The sequence below is a fragment of the Neoarius graeffei genome, chromosome 28 (assembly GCF_027579695.1).
Source record: "Neoarius graeffei isolate fNeoGra1 chromosome 28, fNeoGra1.pri, whole genome shotgun sequence".
In the NCBI taxonomy this organism is placed as follows: domain Eukaryota; kingdom Metazoa; phylum Chordata; class Actinopteri; order Siluriformes; family Ariidae; genus Neoarius; species Neoarius graeffei.
The window spans coordinates 49377509-49399789 of record NC_083596.1 but is presented as its reverse complement, the minus strand read 5'-3'; the positions used below and the strand labels follow the sequence as shown (position 1 = coordinate 49399789).

General features: G+C 44.6%; 1 protein-coding gene across 2 annotated transcripts in view; it reads left to right on the top strand.

Moving 5' to 3' along the window:
• mark4a (MAP/microtubule affinity-regulating kinase 4a) overlaps positions 1–22281 on the top strand; it is a 41338-nt gene extending 19057 nt beyond the window's left edge. The window contains exons 4-18 of one of the 2 annotated variants that reach the window (XM_060912981.1): positions 10055–10103; positions 10810–10875; positions 11183–11253; positions 11543–11599; positions 11993–12229; positions 12652–12771; positions 12933–13032; positions 13280–13389; positions 13505–13691; positions 14615–14826; positions 15222–15325; positions 15448–15729; positions 16508–16594; positions 17327–17371; positions 17602–22281. In XM_060912981.1, coding sequence (XP_060768964.1) covers positions 10055–10103; positions 10810–10875; positions 11183–11253; positions 11543–11599; positions 11993–12229; positions 12652–12771; positions 12933–13032; positions 13280–13389; positions 13505–13691; positions 14615–14826; positions 15222–15325; positions 15448–15729; positions 16508–16594; positions 17327–17371; positions 17602–17875 — 2001 coding nt within the window. In that variant the 3' untranslated portion in view covers positions 17876–22281. The remainder of the gene's footprint in view (positions 1–10054; positions 10104–10809; positions 10876–11182; positions 11254–11542; positions 11600–11992; positions 12230–12651; positions 12772–12932; positions 13033–13279; positions 13390–13504; positions 13692–14614; positions 14827–15221; positions 15326–15447; positions 15730–16507; positions 16595–17326; positions 17372–17601) is intronic. The other variant, XM_060912980.1, reaches the window with a different exon arrangement.

Below are 22281 nucleotides of genomic sequence, written 5' to 3'. Positions count from 1 at the left end.
TATGTTATTTAGTACATCAAGTCCTTCAAACGAACATGTAACTCAGAAACAAAAAACATTAGGATACTGTACATGGCTCATAATAAAACATCAATAGCCTATACTGCGCACATTATTTGAAGGGCATACGAATGAGCGCTCAGAGGTTGCAACGGTGACAGGAAGAGTCAGAAATAAAAGGAGGGCGGTGCAAACCTCACTGAATGCACTGTGTTTACCAATTTCAACACTACGGGGTGCAACTATGTTATTTTGTACATTAAGTCCTTCAAACGAACATGTAACTCAGAAACAAAAAAACATTAGGCGACATACTGTACATGGCTCATAATAAAACATCAATAGCCTACTGCGCGCATTATTTGAAGGGCATACGGCGAGCCTTGCGCTCCGCGAACTCGTCCACGATGCTCTGTATGTCACTGATTCAGTGATCTTTTCAGCGGTAGTCTCACGACCCGGATAGTAAACAATAAACATGGAGGACATGGAGTCGTTAGTGTTGCTGGTCTTGGTGCTGTGGCTTGTTGTCACCTACAACGCGGACAGATACTGGCAAGAGTGTATAGATGAGGCGAGGCGCATAAGGCTTCAGAAATTCTCGTAATTCGTAATTATTATTCTTCCGGGTTTGCGGTGTTTACAGATCCCAGCGCGCTCGCGGGGCGTGTGTGGGCATGTGAGGACACTCCTCCTCACCAATCAGTGCACAGGGGAGTGTCTGCTCACGCCCCCAACCTCACTCGGCACGGCTTGGCTCGCTTCAGCCCCACTCCAAAACGGTGCGAGTTTTAGGGGCTAAGCAGGGCTGAAACGAGCTGAGTCGTGCTGGTTTTTGGTAGTCGAAACGCGAGCCGTGTCGGGCTGAAGTGAGCTGAAGCGAGCTGAAGTGAGCTGAAAAAGGGTAGTGGAAAAGGGCCAATAGAGTATTACCCCCTTCTCGACCAACAGGGAGCGGGTTCCGTTCTGGTTCGCACGTCAAATTATGAACCGTTCAGGCATTTCGACCAAAAATAAATCAGCTGGGAACCTGAAAACTTGTTTCCCAGCTTCAACCAAAATGTAGCTGGTTTTTCCAGCGTGAACCATGATGACATCAGTGGGCGTGTCATTAGTTTGGAGAGGAAGCGGAGTACAACAGTGGAGAATTGTGCAACACCCTCTGTTCATGACGCATCCTTGATTACAATGGTTCGGCTCAAAGCTGGTGAAAACGCAGCCTGGTTCTCTAGCTGCCACCAAAGTTCAAAGAATCCTGAACAGAACCGGTTCAAGAACCCGTTCCCTGTTGGTCGAAAAGGGGTATCTCTCTGTGCTAAGTAATTTTGTAGGACGTCTAGGACGTTTATTGTAATTCTCATCGATCCTCATGGTGAATCACAGAGATGGGCGTGTCTTCACAATGTATGCATTGTTGTCACGCCAAAAACTCCATGCATATTACATACACACAAAGTTTTAATGCAAACTGTTTGTTTTGTTGTAGGGAGCGTGGCCACACCAGTTGATCATTAGTAGCCCACATGACCATAACATGTATATTGGCTTGACGTATGCTAGGAACTCAATAGTTTTTCAAACACAACCTTTAAAACGAACCTTGTCTGTAACATGTACCATGCTGAACCATGAAACTATGACACCACAACAACCATAACATTCTCATATAAACACGACCTTTCTTTGTCCTGCGAGCTTCCGTAAGAAAGTGTATAACGTCAGCTTCTGCCACGATTTGGTGCATGTTGTCAATAAATGTGGCCAAGAACCCCAGAAAGAAGTCGTTTGATTTGAAATGGCAGATGACCAATTCCAGACTTTTCCCGTCAGTAAATATCAGCAATATTTTTTGTTTTTCCACACAAAAAATTCTTTCATAACTTTTAAAGACTTTTTTGAAGCCCGATTAAACATTTTGAGTCCACTGACGATATCTTGCTTTGAAATAGTCATGTTTAGTGTTCAGAAGTGTGTTTTCTGTGCTGAGAGCCAATTAGATCGCATCCTTCGGCATTCTGAAGCTTGTGGCCAGAAGAGGGTTCAGAAGATATCAGTTAGCATGTGTACAAGAACATTGTCCTTTTTAAGAACCGCCTTGTGAGGGTTATTTTCAAATGTTCGTACAGTGTTCATTTTTGTGTTCGACAGACTGATGCACTGTAAACAAGGTTTATAGTGTGTCGAGGAAAGACCAATATGGCAGCCGTGTGTGTGTGTTGGAGATGAGAGGTCGACAGCTGTGGTCCTCCACAGGCCCCGACTCCCCCAGTGTCTCAATCTGAACCCTGTGTAACACACACTCACCACTCGTGTACACACACATGCACGCACGCACACACCCAGGGTTGCCACCTGTCCTGGTTTTCCCGGGATTGTCCTTCTTTTTTGTAGCCTGTCCCACACTTTTTTTTAATTCTCCCGGGACACAAAATGTCCCGGTTTTTAATGGGCTATGTCAACATGAACATTCCTGATCATCTAATATGTTTTCCTGTGCGTCCATGCACTCCAAATATGTGTTGCATCTGATTGTGCTCACTCTCAGTCTCTCTCTCTCTCGTGCGCAGGCTGCATGCACGGCCACTGACAGGGCAGGTGTGTGGGGGGGGGGGGGTGATGTAGCATAGCCATCTCGCTCGTGCATCAATTAAACTGAGGCGTGCTGGAGGTTGGGAAGCGGAAAGCGGAGTCAAATCGCAAATCAGGTTCTTCTAAATATCGTTGACATCATGGGAGGAGAGACGACTGAGGATGATGGTACTACGGGGACTGACAGGCCAGTTAAAAATGAAATGAAACGTTACACTTGTTTTAATAATGACTGGATGAAAAACGTAAATTACTCATGGCTAAAACCTACCCCAGGCGATCCACATTCTGCTCCGTGTTCCCTTTGCTCAGCAAAGATTATCATTAAGCATGAAGGGAAAACTGCTTTAGATGACCATGCCAAAACCAAAAAACATCAGAGTCACGTTCAGGTTACGAAACAAACGAGGGCAATTTCATCATTTATGATAACCAAAAGCTCAGCAGACAAAGTTACTGTCGCTGAATTAACAGCCACTTATCATGGTGTGCGGCATGGTCATAGCTACCTGTCAACCGATTGTGGCAACAAAGTCAGTGCTAAAATATTTAATGACTCCGACATTGCAACAAAGATGTCCTGTGGCAGAACTAAGGTCCTGTCCACATGGCAACGGATTCAGGTGAATCTGATAAAATTGTTTATCGTTTTGGCCTGGTGTCCACACAGCACCGGCGTTTTGGGTGGCCCAAAACGAAATCTTTTGAGAACGGGTTCCAGAGTGAAAAAATCTGGCAACGGCACCGTTGCGAAGTCGTCTGGATGAGTAGAACGGATTTGTTTACGATGACGTCACAACCACATGACTGTCAGTGCTTCACGCCAGGTAGAAGTGTAACGAACTCGATGCGAGTTGTCAACAAATCCTATAACTTGGTTCATGAAACGCGCTTACAAAATATTTTCACTGTGAATATTTATTGTGTAATGGTGCAAAGTGAGAGAGAGAGAGAGAGAGAGAGAGAGTGAGAGAATAGCCCTTAGGGCAGAGTCTTTAGTCCAAACACTGCAGAAGCAGTATAACCAAACCGCGCACCGCCCATGCGCTTTCCAAAAACAAAAACAATCCCGCCAGCAAAAATAGGAAAAAAAAAAGGAGCGATCTCACCTCTTCAGATGTTTGTTTAAGTCCGACAATACATTCCTCAAAAAGGGCGTAGAAGAACAAAGTAATCCATCAACGTGTAGCATTCAATTTATTCCGGACCATTAAAGAATTCTGGAGGATATCAGAATGTTGGCATACCGGCTTCCATCTACCCCCATTCATTCCTCTCTTTCTCCATCTACCCCCATTCATTCCTCTTTCCGTGTCTTTCGTTTTACGCTACTGATTAATAATCAAAACTTTATGTGGCTGATGCTACAGAAGAAGGGGTTTATGCACATGCGTCTACTTCTTCTATTGTTCTGGTGTCTCCGATGGGACCGTCTTACAGCGCACGTAGAGGTGTGGCATGTGTATTGCATCGTTTTCAGCAAACGTTGCATTGTCATATGTACCTGAAATTTTACTGATCCGTTGCCCATGTGGACGCGATATTTAGAAAAAAAAATCTCGTTGCCGTTGTCGTGTGGATGTAGCCTAAGAGTGAGGCCTTAGTCGAAAATGTGTTGGCACCATTTAGTCAGCAAAGACTAGCAGAAGAGTTGAAGAGAGCACACTACTTTGTAGTACGTTCTGATGCTTCCAACTCTGGCCATACAAAATTGTTTCCCTACACAGTCCAGTATTTCAGGGCCTCTGAAGGTGTCAAGTATGGCTTGTTAGAATTCTATGACGACCCTGACGAGTCTAGTGAAGCCATATTCAAGCAGATAGTCACCATTACTGAGAGCAATGGGCTTTCAATCAGCCAAATCAGCGTCTATGGTGCAGATAATGCATCAGTTAATTATGGGCGGCACAAATCTGTCTTTCAGAAACTCAAAGCAGCTAATCCACATATTCTGAAGGGCAATTGCAAGTGTCATATCATTAACAACAGTGTGAAAACAGCAAATCGCATCTTCAGTGCTGGAGGGTGTGATGTGGAGGCCTTTGTGCTGAAGGTGTATAGTGAATTCAGTTGTTCTGCTAAAAAAGTGGAATTGCTTAAGGACTTCTGTGAATTTACAAATACAAAATATAAGGACATTCTGAGACATGTCCCCACACGGTGGCTGTCTTTGCTGCCAGCAATTCAGAGGATTTTGGAGAGTTGGCCAGCTCTAAAGTCTTATTTTGTGTCTCTAGGACAGGAGGACTGCCCAAGTATCATCTGGGCATGTGTGTGTGGTGCAACTGATGCGGAGAATGTGGATGGTACTGTTGCTGAATGTGTCCTGGCATTCATGCACAATGTGATGCAAGAGTTTGACTCATCTATTAGAATATTAGAGAGTGACAGTGCAACTGTTATTGATGTGCACTCTGTGATGAACCATTTGCGCAGTCAGCTGATTGCAAGACGCAAAGACCAATTCTATGGCAGTAAAGCAAAGCAAACACTCAGGAAACTTCTACCTCTACAACAGGAGATGTTCAAAAGCCTGGCAGACAGATTTTTGGAAAAAGCAGTGAGGACAAATTTGATTTCAATGATCAGATAATTGCACATATTGCCTGTCTCAGCCTTAAAAAAGGACAATCACTCCAGTGGTCTGAATTGGATCTTTTAGTGGAGAAACTTGCCCTGGGTGTTGATGAAGACAAGCTGTACAGTGATGTGGTCATCCTGAATGAGGTGTTAGACACCATTCCAAAAGACCTAACACCAGATAGAAAGTGGGCCTTTTTTTTTTTCAGCAAGGCAACTGATGCCCCTTTTCCACCAAAGCAGTTCCAGGGCTGGTTCAGGGCCAGTGCTTAGTTTGGAACCGGGTTTTCTGTTTCCACTGACAAAGAACTGGTTCTGGGGCCAGAAAAACCGGTTCCAGGCTAGCACCAGCTCTCTGCTGGGCCAGAGGAAAGAACCGCTTACGTCAGCGGGGGTGGGGGGGTGGAGTTTTTAAGACCAACAACAATAACAAGACCGCGAAAGATCGCCATTTTTAAGCGACGAGAAGCAGCAGCTGTACAAACGCGAAGTCATCCATTATTATTGTTGTTGTTGTTGCTTCTTCTGTGTTGTTTTTGCTTTGATATTCGCGCCAAGGTTTATGCAAACGTAGCGACGTAACTGACGTATACAACGACGTAACTGACGTATACAGCGACGTAATGACGTGGCTTCCCTTAGCACCGCGAGCTATGGAAAAGCAAACTGGTTCTCAGCTGGCTCGCAAGTTGAACAAGTTGTGAACCAACACCAGCACTGGCCCCGAACCAGCCCTGGAACTGATTTGGTGGAAAAGGGGTAAGAGTCAACTAAATTGTTGAAAGTAGTTGCTTTTGTTTTTTCAATACCTGTGAGCAATGCCTTTGCAGAGCGAGTTTTCAGTCATATGGAAGATGTTTGGTCTGATAAGAGAAACAGACCGTCAGTTGCAATGGTGAAGGCTGAGCTTCAAGTCAGATTGAATTTCAAAATACCATGCCCTGAATTCAAGACAGTCATTGAAGAACAGAGGTCACTGATAGCTGCAGCAAAGGGAAACACAAAATATAAATGGAAGCCCAGGTAAGATAATGATTACATCCAGAGGGCCTATCTGACTGATGCATGAAGTATAAGTGGTTATGTGAGGCCAGAGTATTCTTAAGGCAACTCTAATGTCATCCCTCTACTCATGTGATTAGGTAAGAGTTAGAGCAGGCAAGCACAAGTAGAGCACATGCCATCTGAGCAATCAGGTAAGCTGTTTCCTCTCATGAGAATACTTGATTTTTTAAATATTCAGTCTGTATGGACAAAATGTGCATATGGATATTGTTACGCCCAGCTGTGCCTCCTACAGGCCTGGCCTAGTCAGTGCACTAGCCGTGCTGGCCTGGCTCAGGCTAATTGGTTAATGGGACAGGGACACACCTGGTGAGGGGTTTGGTTATAAAATGGCTTTTCTCTCTCTCTCCCTAGGTCACTACTTGTTGAGACACTTTCTCTGTTGGCACTTTGATTCTCTCTCCCACTGGCACCTTCTCTTTCTCTGTCTTCTACTTCACTCTCTCAACATACTGACGCATTGCATCCATATACTCACATTACATTAATTATCTCACCTAGACATTCTTCTCTTTGACTGCAGTTTTTTTTATGATGTACAACCCCGATTCCAAAAAAGTTGGGACAAAGGACAAGTTGTAAATAAAAACGGAATGCAATAATTTACAAATCTCAGAAACTGATATTGTATTCACAATAGAACATAGACAACATATCAAATGTCGAAAGTGAGACATTTTGAAATTTCATGCCAAATATTGGCTCATTTGAAATTTCATGACAGCAACACATCTCAAAAAAGTTGGGACAGGGGCAATAAGAGGCTGGAAAAGTTAAAGGTACAAAAAAGGAACAGCTGGAGGACCAAATTGCAACTCATTAGGTCAATTGGCAATAGGTCATTAACATGACTGGGTATAAAAAGAGCATCTTGGAGTGGCAGCGGCTCTCAGAAGTAAAGATGGGAAGAGGATCACCAATCCCCCTAATTCTGCGCCGACAAATAGTGGAGCAATATCAGAAAGGAGTTCGACAGTGTAAAATTGCAAAGAGTTTGAACATATCATCATCTACAGTGCATAATATCATCAAAAGATTCAGAGAATCTGGAAGAATCTCTGTGCGTAAGGGTCAAGGCCGGAAAACCATACTGGGTGCCCGTGATCTTCGGGCCCTTAGACGACACTGCATCACATACAGGCATGCTTCTGTATTGGAAATCACAAAATGGGCTCAGGAATATTTCCAGAGAACATTATCTGTGAACACAATTCACCGTGCCATCCGCCGTCGCCAGCTAAAACTCTATAGTTCAAAGAAGAAGCCGTATCTAAACACGATCCAGAAGCGCAGGCGTCTTCTCTGGGCCAAGGCTCATTTAAAATGGACTGTGGCAAAGTGGAAAACTGTTCTGTGGTCAGACGAATCAAAATTTGAAGTTCTTTATGGAAATCAGGGACGCCGTGTCATTCGGACTAAAGAGGAGAAGGACGACCCGAGTTGTTATCAGCGCTCAGTTCAGAAGCCTGCATCTCTGATGGTATGGGGTTGCATTAGTGCGTGTGGCATGGGCAGTTTACACATCTGGAAAGACACCATCAATGCTGAAAGGTATATCCAGGTTCTAGAGCAACATATGCTCCCATCCAGACGACGTCTCTTTCAGGGAAGACCTTGCATTTTCCAACATGACAATGCCAAACCACATACTGCATCAATTACAGCATCATGGCTGCGTAGAAGAAGGGTCCGGGTACTGAACTGGCCAGCCTGCAGTCCAGATCTTTCACCCATAGAAAACATTTGGTGCATCATAAAACGGAAGATATGACAAAAAAGACCTAAGACAGTTAAGCAACTAGAATCCTACATTAGACAAGAATGGGTTAACATTCCTATCCCTAAACTTTAGCAACTTGTCTCCTCAGTCCCCAGACGTTTACAGACTGTTGTAAAGAGAAAAGGGGATGTCTCACAGTGGGAAACATGGCCTTGTCCCAACTTTTTTGAGATGTGTTGTTGTCATGAAATTTAAAATCACCTAATTTTTCTCTTTAAATGATACATTTTCTCAGTTTAAACATTTGATATGTCATCTATGTTCTATTCTGAATAAAATATGGAATTTTGAAACTTCCACATCATTGCATTCCGTTTTTATTTACAATTTGTACTTTGTCCCAACTTTTTTGGAATCGGGGTTGTATGATTATTTCGAAATAAATAGTTCGGTTAACCGCACCATTGTTGCCGGCTTCCCTCTTTTATATATTGATTGTTACAATATGCATAAAACATAATTCTGTCGCATCAGTCAGATATGTAAGGGACGTTTTTGTAATGCAGGTGGGCCGTGGTATGTCGGGTCCTCGATATGTCAAGGTTTTTTGTCAGACACAGGTAGCAACCTTCTGTAAACCACATCATTTATTTTTGGTGCTACATTGATGTGCAAGCCTCCAGATTAGTTGTTGCAGATTAGCATATTGGCAGATAGCACTGAATCCAAGATGGCCACCTGACTGCTGCGAGGCTGCAGCTACTGAAATGAAAGAGCAAGGCTAATTCATCAAATGATGAATTAATTATTAATTAAATAATGTATTTACTCTCAGCAGAACATCCTGAGCTACTGAATTGTTTATGACTGAGTGGGGACGGCGCCTTGAATGATGTTCATCACAATAACAAAGACAGATTACATTTACACAAACAGTTTAACCAACACGAGACTTTTTTTCACACCATTCTATTCTCTTAACCCCATAGCACAGCATATTTCTCTGGAGAGTAAAATGTTTTTGTGTGTTATTTTGTTGTGTAAGTCAGAGATGATGCTCAGAATCCTCCAGATAGCACCTCAGCCAACATTTCAAGTTAGCTAGCTAACTTGCAAACTTCGGATAGCAAACTTACTTGACACAGAAGCAGAAAATGAACAGATGACGTGGCTAATATTTTTCATATATTTTTATTAAATCATTGTCAAAGATGTAACATGGCTAACCAGTGAGTGTGTGTGTGTGAGTTTTTTTGTACATAGACAGACTATAAAAGCTACAAATGATGTGTGAGGTAACTAGCTGGCGAAGTTACCTCAGCTAACTGGTTTATGAATCACATAAAATGTGTCACTCACTCTCATTCCTAAATAAATTCACTCCTGTAGATATGTTTATATTTTGCTAAAGTAATATCCAGTTTATGGTTTTAATTTATTTAGTCATGTATCTATTTTTCATGTGTAGCCTGTGGGTTTAAAACAGCGCTAAGTGTGCTTAGCTTTGCTGTTACTATGGTTACAAAGGGAGAGAGGGTTTTTATTGCGTCTGTCAGTCACACTGAAGTAGGCGTGGCCTCTGTCTGTCTGTTACATTCACTGTTTGGGGAGCAGCTGAGATATTATTAACCAAGCGAGTAGTTAACTACATTTCCCAGAATCCTTTGGGAGCGGATCTGTTTAATTAAAGCTTCACTAACTGATTGAATGTCTCCAGTGTAGCATAGCTGGTAGGTTAGTTCCATCCGTGTTTGTGTTGTAGCTTCCTGACTGCTGCACATGTATCCCATCATCCCCCCCGGCTCAGCTGGACCAGCACTCGGTCTCCTCACAGGGGTTTCTATGGCAACAGGGCCGATCTATAGGATCCTGCCTGAGGATAAGAGAGGAGGAAAGAGAAAGAGTGGAACAGAATGTGTTTTTTCCGTGTGTGTGTATGTGTGTGCACGCAAATCAATTAAAGTGCAGTTGCATGGGGCACCTATGCTCATTAAACCTCCGTTTCCTGGCTTCTTCCCTGAGTGTGATTTGTGTGTGTGTGTGTGTGTGTGTGTTCTCACCATGTTCCTGTGATTTTTTTATTTTATTTTTTATTTTTAGCTATTTCGTGAGGTGCGGATCATGAAGGCTCTTCGTCACCCCAACATAGGTAACACACACACACACACACACACACACTTTGGTTAATGCATAAGCACATCATATAGCATCTATTCGTGTCTGTCTGTCTATACTTTCTTTCTGCCTGTCTACATATTTTCCTGTCTATCTCTCTTTCATGCTGTCTGTCTGTCTCTCTCGGTCTATCTAACTCTGTCTTTCTGCCTGCCTCTCTCTCTCTATCTAACTGTCTGTTTCTGCTGGTCTGTCTCTGTCTATCTGTCTGTCTGTCTGTGTCTCTCTCTCTCTCTCTCTTCTGTCTATCTAACCATCTGTCTCTACCTGTCTGTCTTACTGTCTGTCTGTGTTTCTGTCTCTCTTTCTCTCTATCTATCTATCCATCTGTCTCTATCTGCCTGTCTATCTTTCTGTCCCTCTCTCTCTCTGTCGATCTGTCTGTCTGCCTGCCTGTATGTCTGTCTCTCTGTGTCGATTTAACTATCTGTCTCTGCCTGACTGTCTGCCTGTCTCTCTCTCTCTCTCTCTCTCTATCTAACTGTATCTTTCTTTTTGTGTCTGTCTGTCTGTCTGTCTCTCTCTCTCTCTCTCTCTCTCTCTGCCTCTCTGTCTATCTAACTGTATGTCTTTCTGTTTGTGTCGGTCTCTCTGTCTCTGTCTAAATGTGTCTGTTTTTCTGTAATTATTTTTGCTTTATTGCTAATTTAATATAATGGTGAATGTTTGTCACATTTCAGTGCAACTGTTTGAGGTGATCGAGACAGAAAAAACTCTTTATCTAGTCATGGAGTACGCGAGCGGAGGTAAGCGTCTGAATCCTCACGAGACACGACACGTTTATCAGGCAGTCTGAAATACCTTCAGCATCGTGCTTTGCTCAAGTTCGTTTCCCTCGAATGTCTGGCTGAGTGTCTGTGTTTCACCTCTTTGTGCTCATTGGGGAGCTTTGAGAGGGATTACAGTATCTCACCTCCCCCACTGAAGGCATGAATGGTTCAGTCCACTCCATACACAGATTCGTTTGGCTTCCACTTATTATTATCATCCCTTTATAATGTTGATCATGCCCTGTGAGTTATCACTGATATTAAAACAGACGTATTTCATTAGGTGAGGTGTTTGACTACCTGGTGTCTCACGGGAGAATGAAGGAGGTTGAGGCGAGAGCTAAATTCAGACAGGTGAGTTTGCGCTCTGCACTGATATGACGTGAAGTTCTTTAAAATGTGTAATTCTTGGAAAATCACAGTGGTATAAGAGGAAAATAAAACACTTGCAGGAAAGCAATCAACCTGAGAGTGATAACAGAAACAGGTCGCATCACCCCACCCAAGTGTTGATTACACGTCTCAGAAAACACCCTGCGACCAATCAGAATCCAGAATTCCACTTCGCTGTGGTAAAAATTATGAACAACACGACACATCCCCTGAGCTTGTTTCGAGTCGTGGGTTTGTCGTTTGTGTGCAGATCGTCTCGGCTGTTCATTACTGTCACCAGAAGAACATCGTTCACAGGGATCTGAAGGTAAGCTGGAGATCATCAGGCAGAACACCACGATTAGCTGTCCTGCTAGCCACCCAGTGTGTTGATGCTAATTACACAGTAAAATGATTTTAGCTCGCGAACTTGGCTTTAACTTGGTGGCTGATTCTAGATGCGGTTCAGTTAGCGAGGCGCACGTACCTTACCATAGCTAACCTCGCTAGTTTACTGGAGTTTGTTAACACACTGAAACAGATGTCAAGTTCAACTCATGCAACAGCAAAACAGAAATAGAGGTGTTCGCATCTCATGAGCGAGCTCATAATAATGACGGATATTAGCCTAGCTTGCTTAACATTTGAAGTTTAACTACGTTTCCTTTTACTCAGTACTTCACTTTCTGGATACTTTCTGCTTCTCTGTCTTTCTCTAAAGGCGGAGAACCTGCTGCTGGACGCCGACTCCAACATAAAGATAGCGGATTTTGGCTTCAGTAATGAGTTCACATTGGGGAATAAGCTGGACACATTCTGCGGCAGCCCACCCTATGCCGCACCCGAGCTCTTCCAGGGCAAGAAATATGACGGGCCCGAGGTGGACATTTGGAGCCTGGGGGTTATCTTGTACACGCTGGTTAGCGGCTCGCTGCCCTTCGACGGACAGAACCTCAAGGTCAGGGGTCAAGTCCGAATTTTCTCCAACTAACCGTTCCAGTTTTCCTCCACGCTTCCCTTTACCGATTCTAACAAATTTGTGTACACTCTTTCCAAATTCCTTTGGTTGGTTTTTCCCTTCTTTCTTGACTCTGTATTTTGCCCAGACCTCCTGAACTCATTTCCCAAGCTTCTTATGCCCTTTACAAAGTCCCTACTCACTGATCACTGTTCCACTGCTTGCTTGCTCCCTTCACTAGTTCCCTACCTTCGTCTGTTCATTCTGACTGCTTTTAGATTTGACAGTAACCCATACCCTCAGTTATACACTTCCCGAACATCGAGTTCACATGCAGCAGGTTGTTGAACACTGTGCGCACTATTGTGTGTGTGTGTGTGTGTGTGTGTGTGTGTGTGTGTGTGTGTGTGTGTGTGTTGTAGGAGCTGCGTGAGCGTGTGCTCAGAGGGAAGTATCGAGTGCCCTTTTACATGTCCACTGACTGTGAGGGGATTCTGCGCAGGTTTCTTGTGCTCAACCCCAGCAAGCGCTGCACACTGGAGGTGCATGTACACACACACACACACACACACACACACACACACACACACACACACACACGTGTGTATGTATAAATATAAATATAGATATCTATACACACAGAGTTCAGGTGTCTTGGTTACCTTCAGCTAAATGCTTGGACCCCTTCCGTGTCGCCCCACAGCAAGTGATGAAGGACAAGTGGATGAACACAGGGTATGAAGGCGACGAACTGAAGCCTCATGTGGAGCCAGTGGAGGACTACAGTGACCCCAGCCGCATCGGTGCGCTCTCACACACAGAGCAGACGAACACCTGAGATAGTTTCTTCTAACAATATGATTTCCAGGACAGAGCTAATCAGCTCCGCCCCCTTTTACTTCAAGTCAGCATAGGTTTGAAAGAGGGCATGGGGTTAGTCTGTGGGTGAGGGATTTAACTTGTCAGCGTTTTCATTGTAGTTTATCTCAGAGCCGGCAGAAACATTCCACACGGCCGCTTTAACCTCTTTGTATCTCTTTCTCTTTGTAGAGGTGATGGTCGGGATGGGTTTCACTACAGAGGACATTAAAGATGCGTTACTCAATCAGAAATATAACGAAGTCACTGCAACTTACCTTCTGCTGGGCCTGAAGACTGAGGTTATTCAACCACACGCTCACATTCCTTCGCTCAGACACACTACAGTTGAGCAGTTGAGGTTTAGGTCACTGTTTGTTTTAGCATTAGTGTCGTCTTTCTTCTTACCATTTGCAGGACGGGGCAGAGTCACGCGTGACTGGCAGCATGACGTTGCCGAGAGTGAGGCCGAGCCCCATCACCAACGGAACGAACAAACACTCCTCCACCGCCGCCGCCTCTTCATCCTCCTCCTCCTCCTCTCACAGCAAGACACAGCGCAGCGCCTCCACCTACCACCGCCAGCGACGGCACAGCGACTTCTGTAAGGGACACGCCCTCCGCCCTGCCACCCAATCCCGGCCCTTGCGTAACTCTAACACACCTAAACCTACTCATGCTTAGGTTTCACTGAGTCCAGAAATATCAGCAACCTTCATTAAAATGACAAAAAAAAATTACCATAAAAAGTTTTTCAAGTAAGTGATACAAAATGCTAGCCTGGCTAACGCGACTTCAAAGCTCTCCGAGCTATTGGTCTGGCCAAGATATTAAGCCCAACCGTTTCCCAGAGCCCATGGTTGACCCGCCTCCCTGAAATGCCTCAGTTTGCTACTGGTCGAAGCCAGAAAAGGCTGTGACGAAGCTTAAACCAATCACATCACTCTTTCCTCTGACGTATGCGACGCGACGGGGCTAACTGGTAGATTAAACTCTTACCGAAGCCGGTCGGGAGCAAGGCAAAAACGTCCTTCCTTTCAATAAATACCTCCAGGGCTGCTCTTTGCTCCGTTTTCAATGAGAACTTCCCGTTGAATGCTTTCAATACAGCATCTATGCATAATAGATGCGGAAGCGTGAATGAAGCACTTCCGGCATAGATTCTGTAAACAATCTATGGCTTCCGGTCGCAGTTCTACTACGTCACTGCCTTGAACACGCCTCTACCCAGGGCCGTTGGAGATGCTCAAAGTTGATTGGTTCCCGATTTTTCGGGAGCTTGGAAGAGCTGTAGATAGCTTGCCTTGCCAGACTAAGCTCGCAACAGGCCCTCGTGTTGCATCACGCTTAGGATGGGCGGGCCCAGGCTAACAAAACGCTGGTTTCAGAATTATTGGCACCTTTTATATATAACGTCAAGGTTGGAGACACTTGTAGAGGATCTCCTTTTTCCCCCTGATGCAGAACACCTCCCCATAAATAATAAGAGACTTTAAACACTAAAACCTGTGTGTGTGTGTGTTTCAGGTGGTCCAAGTATGCCGGTGATGCACCCGAAGCGCAGTCCGACAGGTGGGGCCGACCGCGAGCTGCGCGAGAGCCGCATGCCCCCACGCAAGGCCAGCTGCAGCGTGATGGGCAGCCGCAGCCTCCCGCCCTCTAGCCCCATGGTCAGCACGGCCAACAACCCAAACAAAGCCGAGATCCCCGAGCGGCGGAAAGACATGACCGCCACCACTGTAAGCTGGAGATACACGGAAAGAGAGATAAAGAGATGGGTTCGGCTCAGAAAAATGACAGTCAAACCTGTTTTTGTTTTGTAAACACATACAGTGTCTGATAATGTAATCGTTATTGCGGGTTTGAGTTTTGCGGCATCTGTAACATCTGACAAACTGAAACAAAGAAAGAAAAGTGAAGACGGAGAGAAATGCTCGGTCTTTGGAAAGCCACAAACATTCAACATAGTCTTTCAGAACAGTAGGAGGAGGGGCTTAGCTGTCAATCAAAGAAGGGGGCGGGGAAATGGATGAAGATGTTGCTGTTATTGCTGCATGAAGAAGATTCGAGAGAATAACAGTCGATAGGAAATATTTAACAGCGTGAATTTGATTGCAGTGTGTGTGTTTGGTAGAATAACATCCCTGGCAGTGCGATGACACGCAGGAACACGTACGTGTGCACAGATCGGCCCAGCACAGACAGACAGTCTCTACTCCAGAACGGCAAGGAGAACAGGTAAAACACACACACACACATACACATGATTTTAGCATGATGCATTGTGCTGATTTTATAGCTTGTGAATAATGTGAACAATAAAACGCTGTATAAACTGATCTCTGTGTCTCTCTGTGCAGCTCTCTCTCCCACCGTCTCCCCCCCGCCTCTCCCTCCACTCTCAGTATTTCCGGAGCAGGAGCGTCGTCCTCCTCGTCCTCGGCAGATCGGTGTAGGCTGACTCGAGGTTCCACCATACGCAGCACGTTCCATGGCGGGCAGATTCGGGAGCGCGTGCCTTCCACTTACGGGCCGCCGCCCACCTCGCCCACGCTCAGCCACGATGCCACGCTGCCGTCGCACGGCCGCTCCAGAGCCACGGCCAACCTGTTCAGCAAGATCACCTCCAAAATCACGCGCAGGTACGCTACACACAATGACTCTCCTGTTCTTGATTAGCAGCCGCTGCTGAATGTAATAAAAGTGAATTTTATTCATAATTTAACAGCATATCTGAGAGAAACATTACCGTTTCTTATAATTCTCTCTCATTTCCGCTGTCCTTCTGTCTATCCGATGTTTGGATAAGCGACTGACCTAGCATGTTGCTGTTAACGAAATCGTTCGCCTCACTTTCTAGCTACTGTAGTGTCCATGTTTCCCAGTTGTCTGGCAACAATGATTTCTTCACTTTAGCCACTTGGACATCAAAAACCCAAATTCACAGTTCCAGTTCAACGCAGTGTAAATCTACATTTGCTTTTTTTTTTGTTGCATTGTTTATTTCGTAACACACTTACAGGATGCTAAACACAGTGTACATCGAAGCTACGTTTGTACAGTTTATGCCGTTTCTGTGGTGTGACGTGACCCACGCCGGCAACAGTGAATAAATTAATTGATCGTTGTCATGACCTTTGATTGTTGTTTGTACTTTCTGAAAGGTGCAGTGTTGGAAAAGTGTGTACGTTATCTACAACATAGCATTTCACTACCAAGTGTAACAACATTGCTGGAAAGTATTGTCTTTGCTCTGTGTGTGTGTGTGTGAGAACTCTACACTAAAACACTCTGCTAGTCTGTAGTGCTGCTGCTCCGTCCCCTGAAAAACCCGCTGCTCCTTCTGTCTTCCTGTCTCTGCTTCTCTTTCTTTTTTTTTAACATTCTCTCTCTCTCTCTCTCTCTCTCTCTCTCTCTCAGGGTCAATCTCGACCCCTCTAAGAGGCAGGGTTCTAATAAGTCAGTATCGGGTTGCACTCTTCCACAGGGATCCAAAACAGTTAGTAAGTTCCTGTGTCTCGCTCTCGCCTGTCTGCCTACGCATCTGCCTGCCCGTCTGTCTGCCTGTCTGTTTCTCGCATGCCTCTGTCTCTCTCTCTCTCTCTCTCTTTGTTCGCCTGTGTGTGTGAGCATGCATGTGTGCATGCATGGATAACAGTGCATCCATCTGGATTTGTGTATGTGTGTGTGTGAGTGTGTGCGGATATGGGTGAGGACTAAATGTCCCCATATTGAAAGGAATATCTGACCTTGTGGGGACCTTTTGGCTGGTCCTCACAAGGCTTTTTTTCTTTGTGTGTGTGTGTGTGTGTGTGTGTGTGTGTGTGTGTGTGTGTGTGTGTGTGTGCCTGCCTGTGCGCAGATATGGGTGGGGACCAAATGTCCCCGTATTGAAAGGAATATCTGACCTTGTGGGGACCTTTTGGCTGGTCCTCACAAGGCTTTTTTTCTTTGTGTGTGTGTGTGTGTGTGTGTGCCTGCCTGTGCGCAGATATGGGTGGGGACCAAATGTCCCCGTATTGAAAGGAATATCTGACCTTGTGGGGACCTTTTGGCTGGTCCTCACAAGGCTTTTTTTCTTTATGTGTGTGTGTGTGTGTTTTACCATGCTGGACGTCCCATTTAGCTCTGGACCGATGCTGCATTGCGCCTGGTTTTGTCCCAAGTCCTGTGGCACGGTGCGTTCCTGAGCCAGCGAGGACTGTTCAGAATTCTTAAACGTGTCCTTTGATTTTTCAGGGTCACAAATGAACCTGAGAGAGTCAGCCGATCTTCGCTCTCAGGGTGAGCCTCACCGCCGTATGGGTTAATAACAGAAAGTTCAATTATAAAAATTATGCCTTGACTCTTACACATGCTTGTGTCTAATAGATTTCACTAATTTACTCAACATTCGGTTTTCTAGTTCCAGAGACAGTGAACACTGCACAGAACACTTCAGCAAAAGGAGCTGAATAATCTGTTTCTCTGTATCTCTCTCTCTCTCTCTCTCTCTCTCTCTCTCTCTCTCTCAGTTGCCATCTATTTGGGAATCAGAAAGAGGCCGAGCCCTGGCACAGGGGAAGGGGCAGGGATGTGAGGCCCCGCCCCCCACACGCTCCCACCGAGTTGGTACTGGCCGTGCGCGATGCAGCAAGGGGGTGCGGCTGCAGCCACGAGCCGCCGGGGTCAAAGGTCATGTTCCAGGGGGAAGTGTGTCAGCTGAGCGTGTGCCCCACACACCTCTGGGAGGCTCCACTAGCATTCACTCACATCGCGTCTCGGATCTACAAAGGGGTGGAGCTCTGAGCGGATGGGGGAGGGGCCTAGACCGGCACACATCTTTCCTCCTCCTTCCTGAACTGACTTGGCTCCGCCTACTTCTGGCTGCATAAACTGGAAAATTGCTCCATGCCCTCCCCCAGCTGTCACGCTCGCCTGATACACACATCTAGAGACACGCAGATGTGGATCCACACAAACAGTGCAAATGTACACACACACACACACACCTCTTTTAAGCAACCTCATTCACAGGACCTGGATTGATTCCAGAGTAGTATTTTTTAATCTTGTTCAACTCATGAAATAGTTCGATTCTCTTCTCAGCATCATTCTGCTTCCTTGTTTGTTTGTTCTTTAACTGTATTTGTTTTGTTGCCCAAGCACTTTTCATTTCATCCCTTATTTTATTACACCCCCACCCCGAACCCCTTCCTCTAACCAGTGAACTCAAGTCGGACTAATCAACACTTACAAAAACAACGAATACTCCAGCTGTTTGTCAAGTTGAAAAGGAAATTTAAAAAATCAGAAATCACTGACGAGTTTTTCATGAAAGTCTGGGGGCAGTTGTTATATTATGTCAAACTTCAGCGTGCACAAATTGCAATGGCGACAGTAAAGGTCTCAAGGTCCCGTTCATTTTGTCAGAGAAATCAGCCAAGGTTACATTACAGTCGTTAACTTTGAATGGAATGGAAATTGCTACGATCAACAATTTTTGAAACTGACTTTCATTTTTTCTATAGATGGAGGAAGCACATGTGAGCTTTCACCTTTGTTTATTGAGAGAATTCTACATCTGCCCTTAGACTTACCAGGATAACCTAGTAACAAATTTTCACACGTAAGCGCCAGGTGTCGGTGCAGGCGTCTTCCTTTACATCGACCAATCACAGACTGACATCTGAGTTCACTCTCACCCTGGCCGAGTTTCAGACGAGCGATGTCAGATATGTATGAGGAGCGTGTCTGCTTTACGGCCGTGTTAATGTAGCTCCCGGTGGAGTGATGGACCACATGAGGTTTCTCACTTAGCTGGATAAGTTCAAGGAACCTCCGCCCTGAAACACGTTAAGTACAATAATAAGTGATTCTGGTGCTAATTTTTTGGCTCGTGCGGTTATAATCATTTAGTAGGAAAACAAAAATCTCAAGCATAAGGGATAATGATCAGGTTTTGCCGTTAGGTCCTGTAAACAACCATTTTTTGAAATGATTTACTGCAACGTAAAACATCATATTTGGGAGAAACCCCAAACATCGAAACGGGGCTGGGGCCAGCCGTTCTCTTCGAGGGGTTACACTTACTATACAGCAATGAAGCCATGTCATGCCCTCATGACGGTGTGTTTTCTGAGAAGCTAATATAGCTAACATTATACACAACGTTACACAAATGCAATGTTTTGAATAATGTTACCTGACTGTATGCGTAGGAGACAGAAAGTTCCGGAATGTGATGCAGCTATATACAGCGCTGGCTCCACCCAGTTTAGTTTGGCTAGTTAGTGATTTCGGGTATTAGCATGAATTTTGAAACTTTGGAATCCCGACTGGTTGAACAGAGTGTTTATAAAGCCTCGGCATAATTTCCTCGCCATCTTTGTGGCAGTACACCAGCACCATTTAGTGAGAGGTGTTGAACAATAATGTTAAAAGACAAAAGTAAAACTTTGAATATACTCGTAAGCCTTTCCACTGCTCAAACGGTATGTGATTGGTTGATTTCCCCCGTTTTAGAACTTCTCATGGAATTACAGTTCAGTGAGAATTCCCTCTCCCATGAGCCTTTGCAGTGGCAATGGATCGGGTCGTGTCAGCGGTTCTTTGTTGAATAGACGTACCTCAAAGATGCAGAAGGTTCACTTGGTTCGAGAAATTCACCCGAATCTGATCGCTAACTTGATGCATATTTCCACTGGAATCTTTTCAGAAACTAAACTCTCCTGAATTAGAGCGCTAGGGTTCCTCGACAAGTTCCTGTTCTACAGGACATCTGTGACCAATGTGGAAAATTCCAGAATGGTGTGATGGATGCCAAAGCAAGTTGTTGCTCTTGTTTTTCCTCTATTACAGGAATACAGTTATTGAAAGTTTTAAATCAAGAATTTCACACTTCAAGAATATTTATGCCGTTAGCACAGTGTAAGGAAGAACCTAAATTATTTAGACGGTGGCATTTGATTTGGCAAGCCCCGGCCCAAAAGTGGCTAATCTAGAACAGGAACCGGAAAGGCGCAGGACCTATCTGACATGGTTCCTCAAGAGTGTTGGAAACACCACTAGTTCCCTTGTCACACTTCCTGAGATGGTTCCTGTGGTGGAAACGGACCAACAGAAAGGGGAATAAGAAGAGAAATGGAAAATGTTATCCTTCCATGATGAATGTTCTTGTTGTAATTAGTGGATCAGGGTGTCGCATTAAAATGGGAATATCCCATTCTCCCAGAACTACATGGCTCCCTCTGCTCCAACAAGCCAGATTCATCTCAACTAAAGTTCAGGATCAGTTCAGAATTCCAGGCAACAACCTAAAGTAGAGAAAGAAGCAAATAAGCCCCGCCCATTTGGGGAAGTGGACCATAATTCAGATAAAGACCTGTTGTTTTCGTGTAGCAAACCAAATACAGAGGGAAAAAAAAGATGAATCAGGACTTGTTTCCTGATAAATGGTGCTTGTGAGTTGGTCTTTCCACTGTTCCAACTGAAAGTGCATGCTAAATTCAGACGTTGCTCTAGAACTTTTTGAAGATATGGATCTGTTATTTTCTTGTAGCAAAACAAAAAAACCACAGAAAACGACAAGGCGGGATTTGTAAATGGTGCTTGCGGTTGATCTGTCTCAATTTGAACAGGAAGTGTTCCAAATCTGGTCCAGTTCTGCCGTTCTGTTCCTACCTAATCTGAATTCAACCGTTAACACAGCCTGAGAAACCTGCTGCCTCTTCAGCCTTACGCACCTCTGCTTTAACGGTTAAAGGAGCAGTTTGCTGTTTTCAGAGTCATCTCCTACCTGTGAGGTGAACTTCATTTGCGATGAAAGCACTAACAAGCCTGTCTTTCCCCTCAATCGGCCCCACTGGATTGTGTTTGAAACTGAGATTCGGTTTGGGGTGGAGCCTATTTCTGGGCCAGAAAAAAAAAAAACAACAACAAAAAAGAAAAACGCTAAACGTAAATGAATAAAATAGTTCGATTAGTTGCATGGCAACATTGCAAAATGCAGTTTTTCTAAGGTGTCTTTGAAATGATGTTCTTTGTAAAGTTAAAGAAAAATTACGAACTGCACCTTTAATCGAAACTCTGTGCCATATCTCAGCTTTTCCGTCTGTCATGCTCTTTTGTTGTCGATCAGCTCAGTCTTTCCATCCTTTTGTATTCTGTTTGTTTTTCACATCTGCGTTGTGAAACACTGCATTCAATTTGATGCGAACACACACAAAAAACCCCATGCTCGCTCAACAAAAATCCTCGGGTCATTGTTCTGTTTGCTCCGTGATTGGACTCCTGTAGCGGAGACGCTTTCCATGTCGAACCCCGAGCGGTGTGTGAAGAAGCTGTTCGTTTGGTCTGGTCGGATCTGGACGCCCAGGGGGTCGTTATCTGTTAAACGTGTGTGTTTCGACCTCCGTGCACTCACTCGCTCGCTCGCTTGCTTCGACTTGAATCAGCTGCATCCTATGGCTCTGCCACCAGGGGGCACTACTGTCTTAAATGTGAACACTTCAATTTGTGGATATTTGCACAGGTACTTAATTTATTTTCTAGGATAATTATCTTGGGAAGAAAAAAAGGAGAAGAAGAAAATACACGATTTATATCAGTCAGACTCTGACTGCATATAAATATGAAGATAAGAATAACGATGATATTAATATGACTATAGTATTTATCTTAGACCTCCAGGTTAATTTCTAGCTAGTGCAGAAATCCTCTGCTAGCTCTCCAGAACCTTCTGTGTGTGGTGAAGATAAAAAGTAACCTGCAGTCCTGCATGATGCTGAAAGAGAGTGGGGGGGAAAAGGAAAAAATCAGAGATTGGAAAGTCGTTATGGAGAGAAAATGAGAGCAAGTATGTGTCTGCGTAACAGGGTTTGCAGAGGTGTGTGTGTGTGAGAGAGAGAGTGTGTGTGTGCATGGGTCTGTGTGTGCATGGGTGCGAGCATGAACAACCAGAGAGACTGGTGTGTGTGTGTGCGTGCTGAGACGGCATGGCATTTCCCATAAAGCATTATTCTAATATGCAATATGACGGGAGAACTGATAAGAAAAGGGTATGGATAAAAAGAAGAGATTCAGGCAGCTTGCAATGAGATTGTGGTTTGTTTGGATTTTTTGTTCCCCAGAAATCTGTGTGCCTCTGGCCAAAATGAGAGAACTGGAAACAAAAAAGATCTGGAGAGAAATAAAACTTCACAGATGTTGAGATC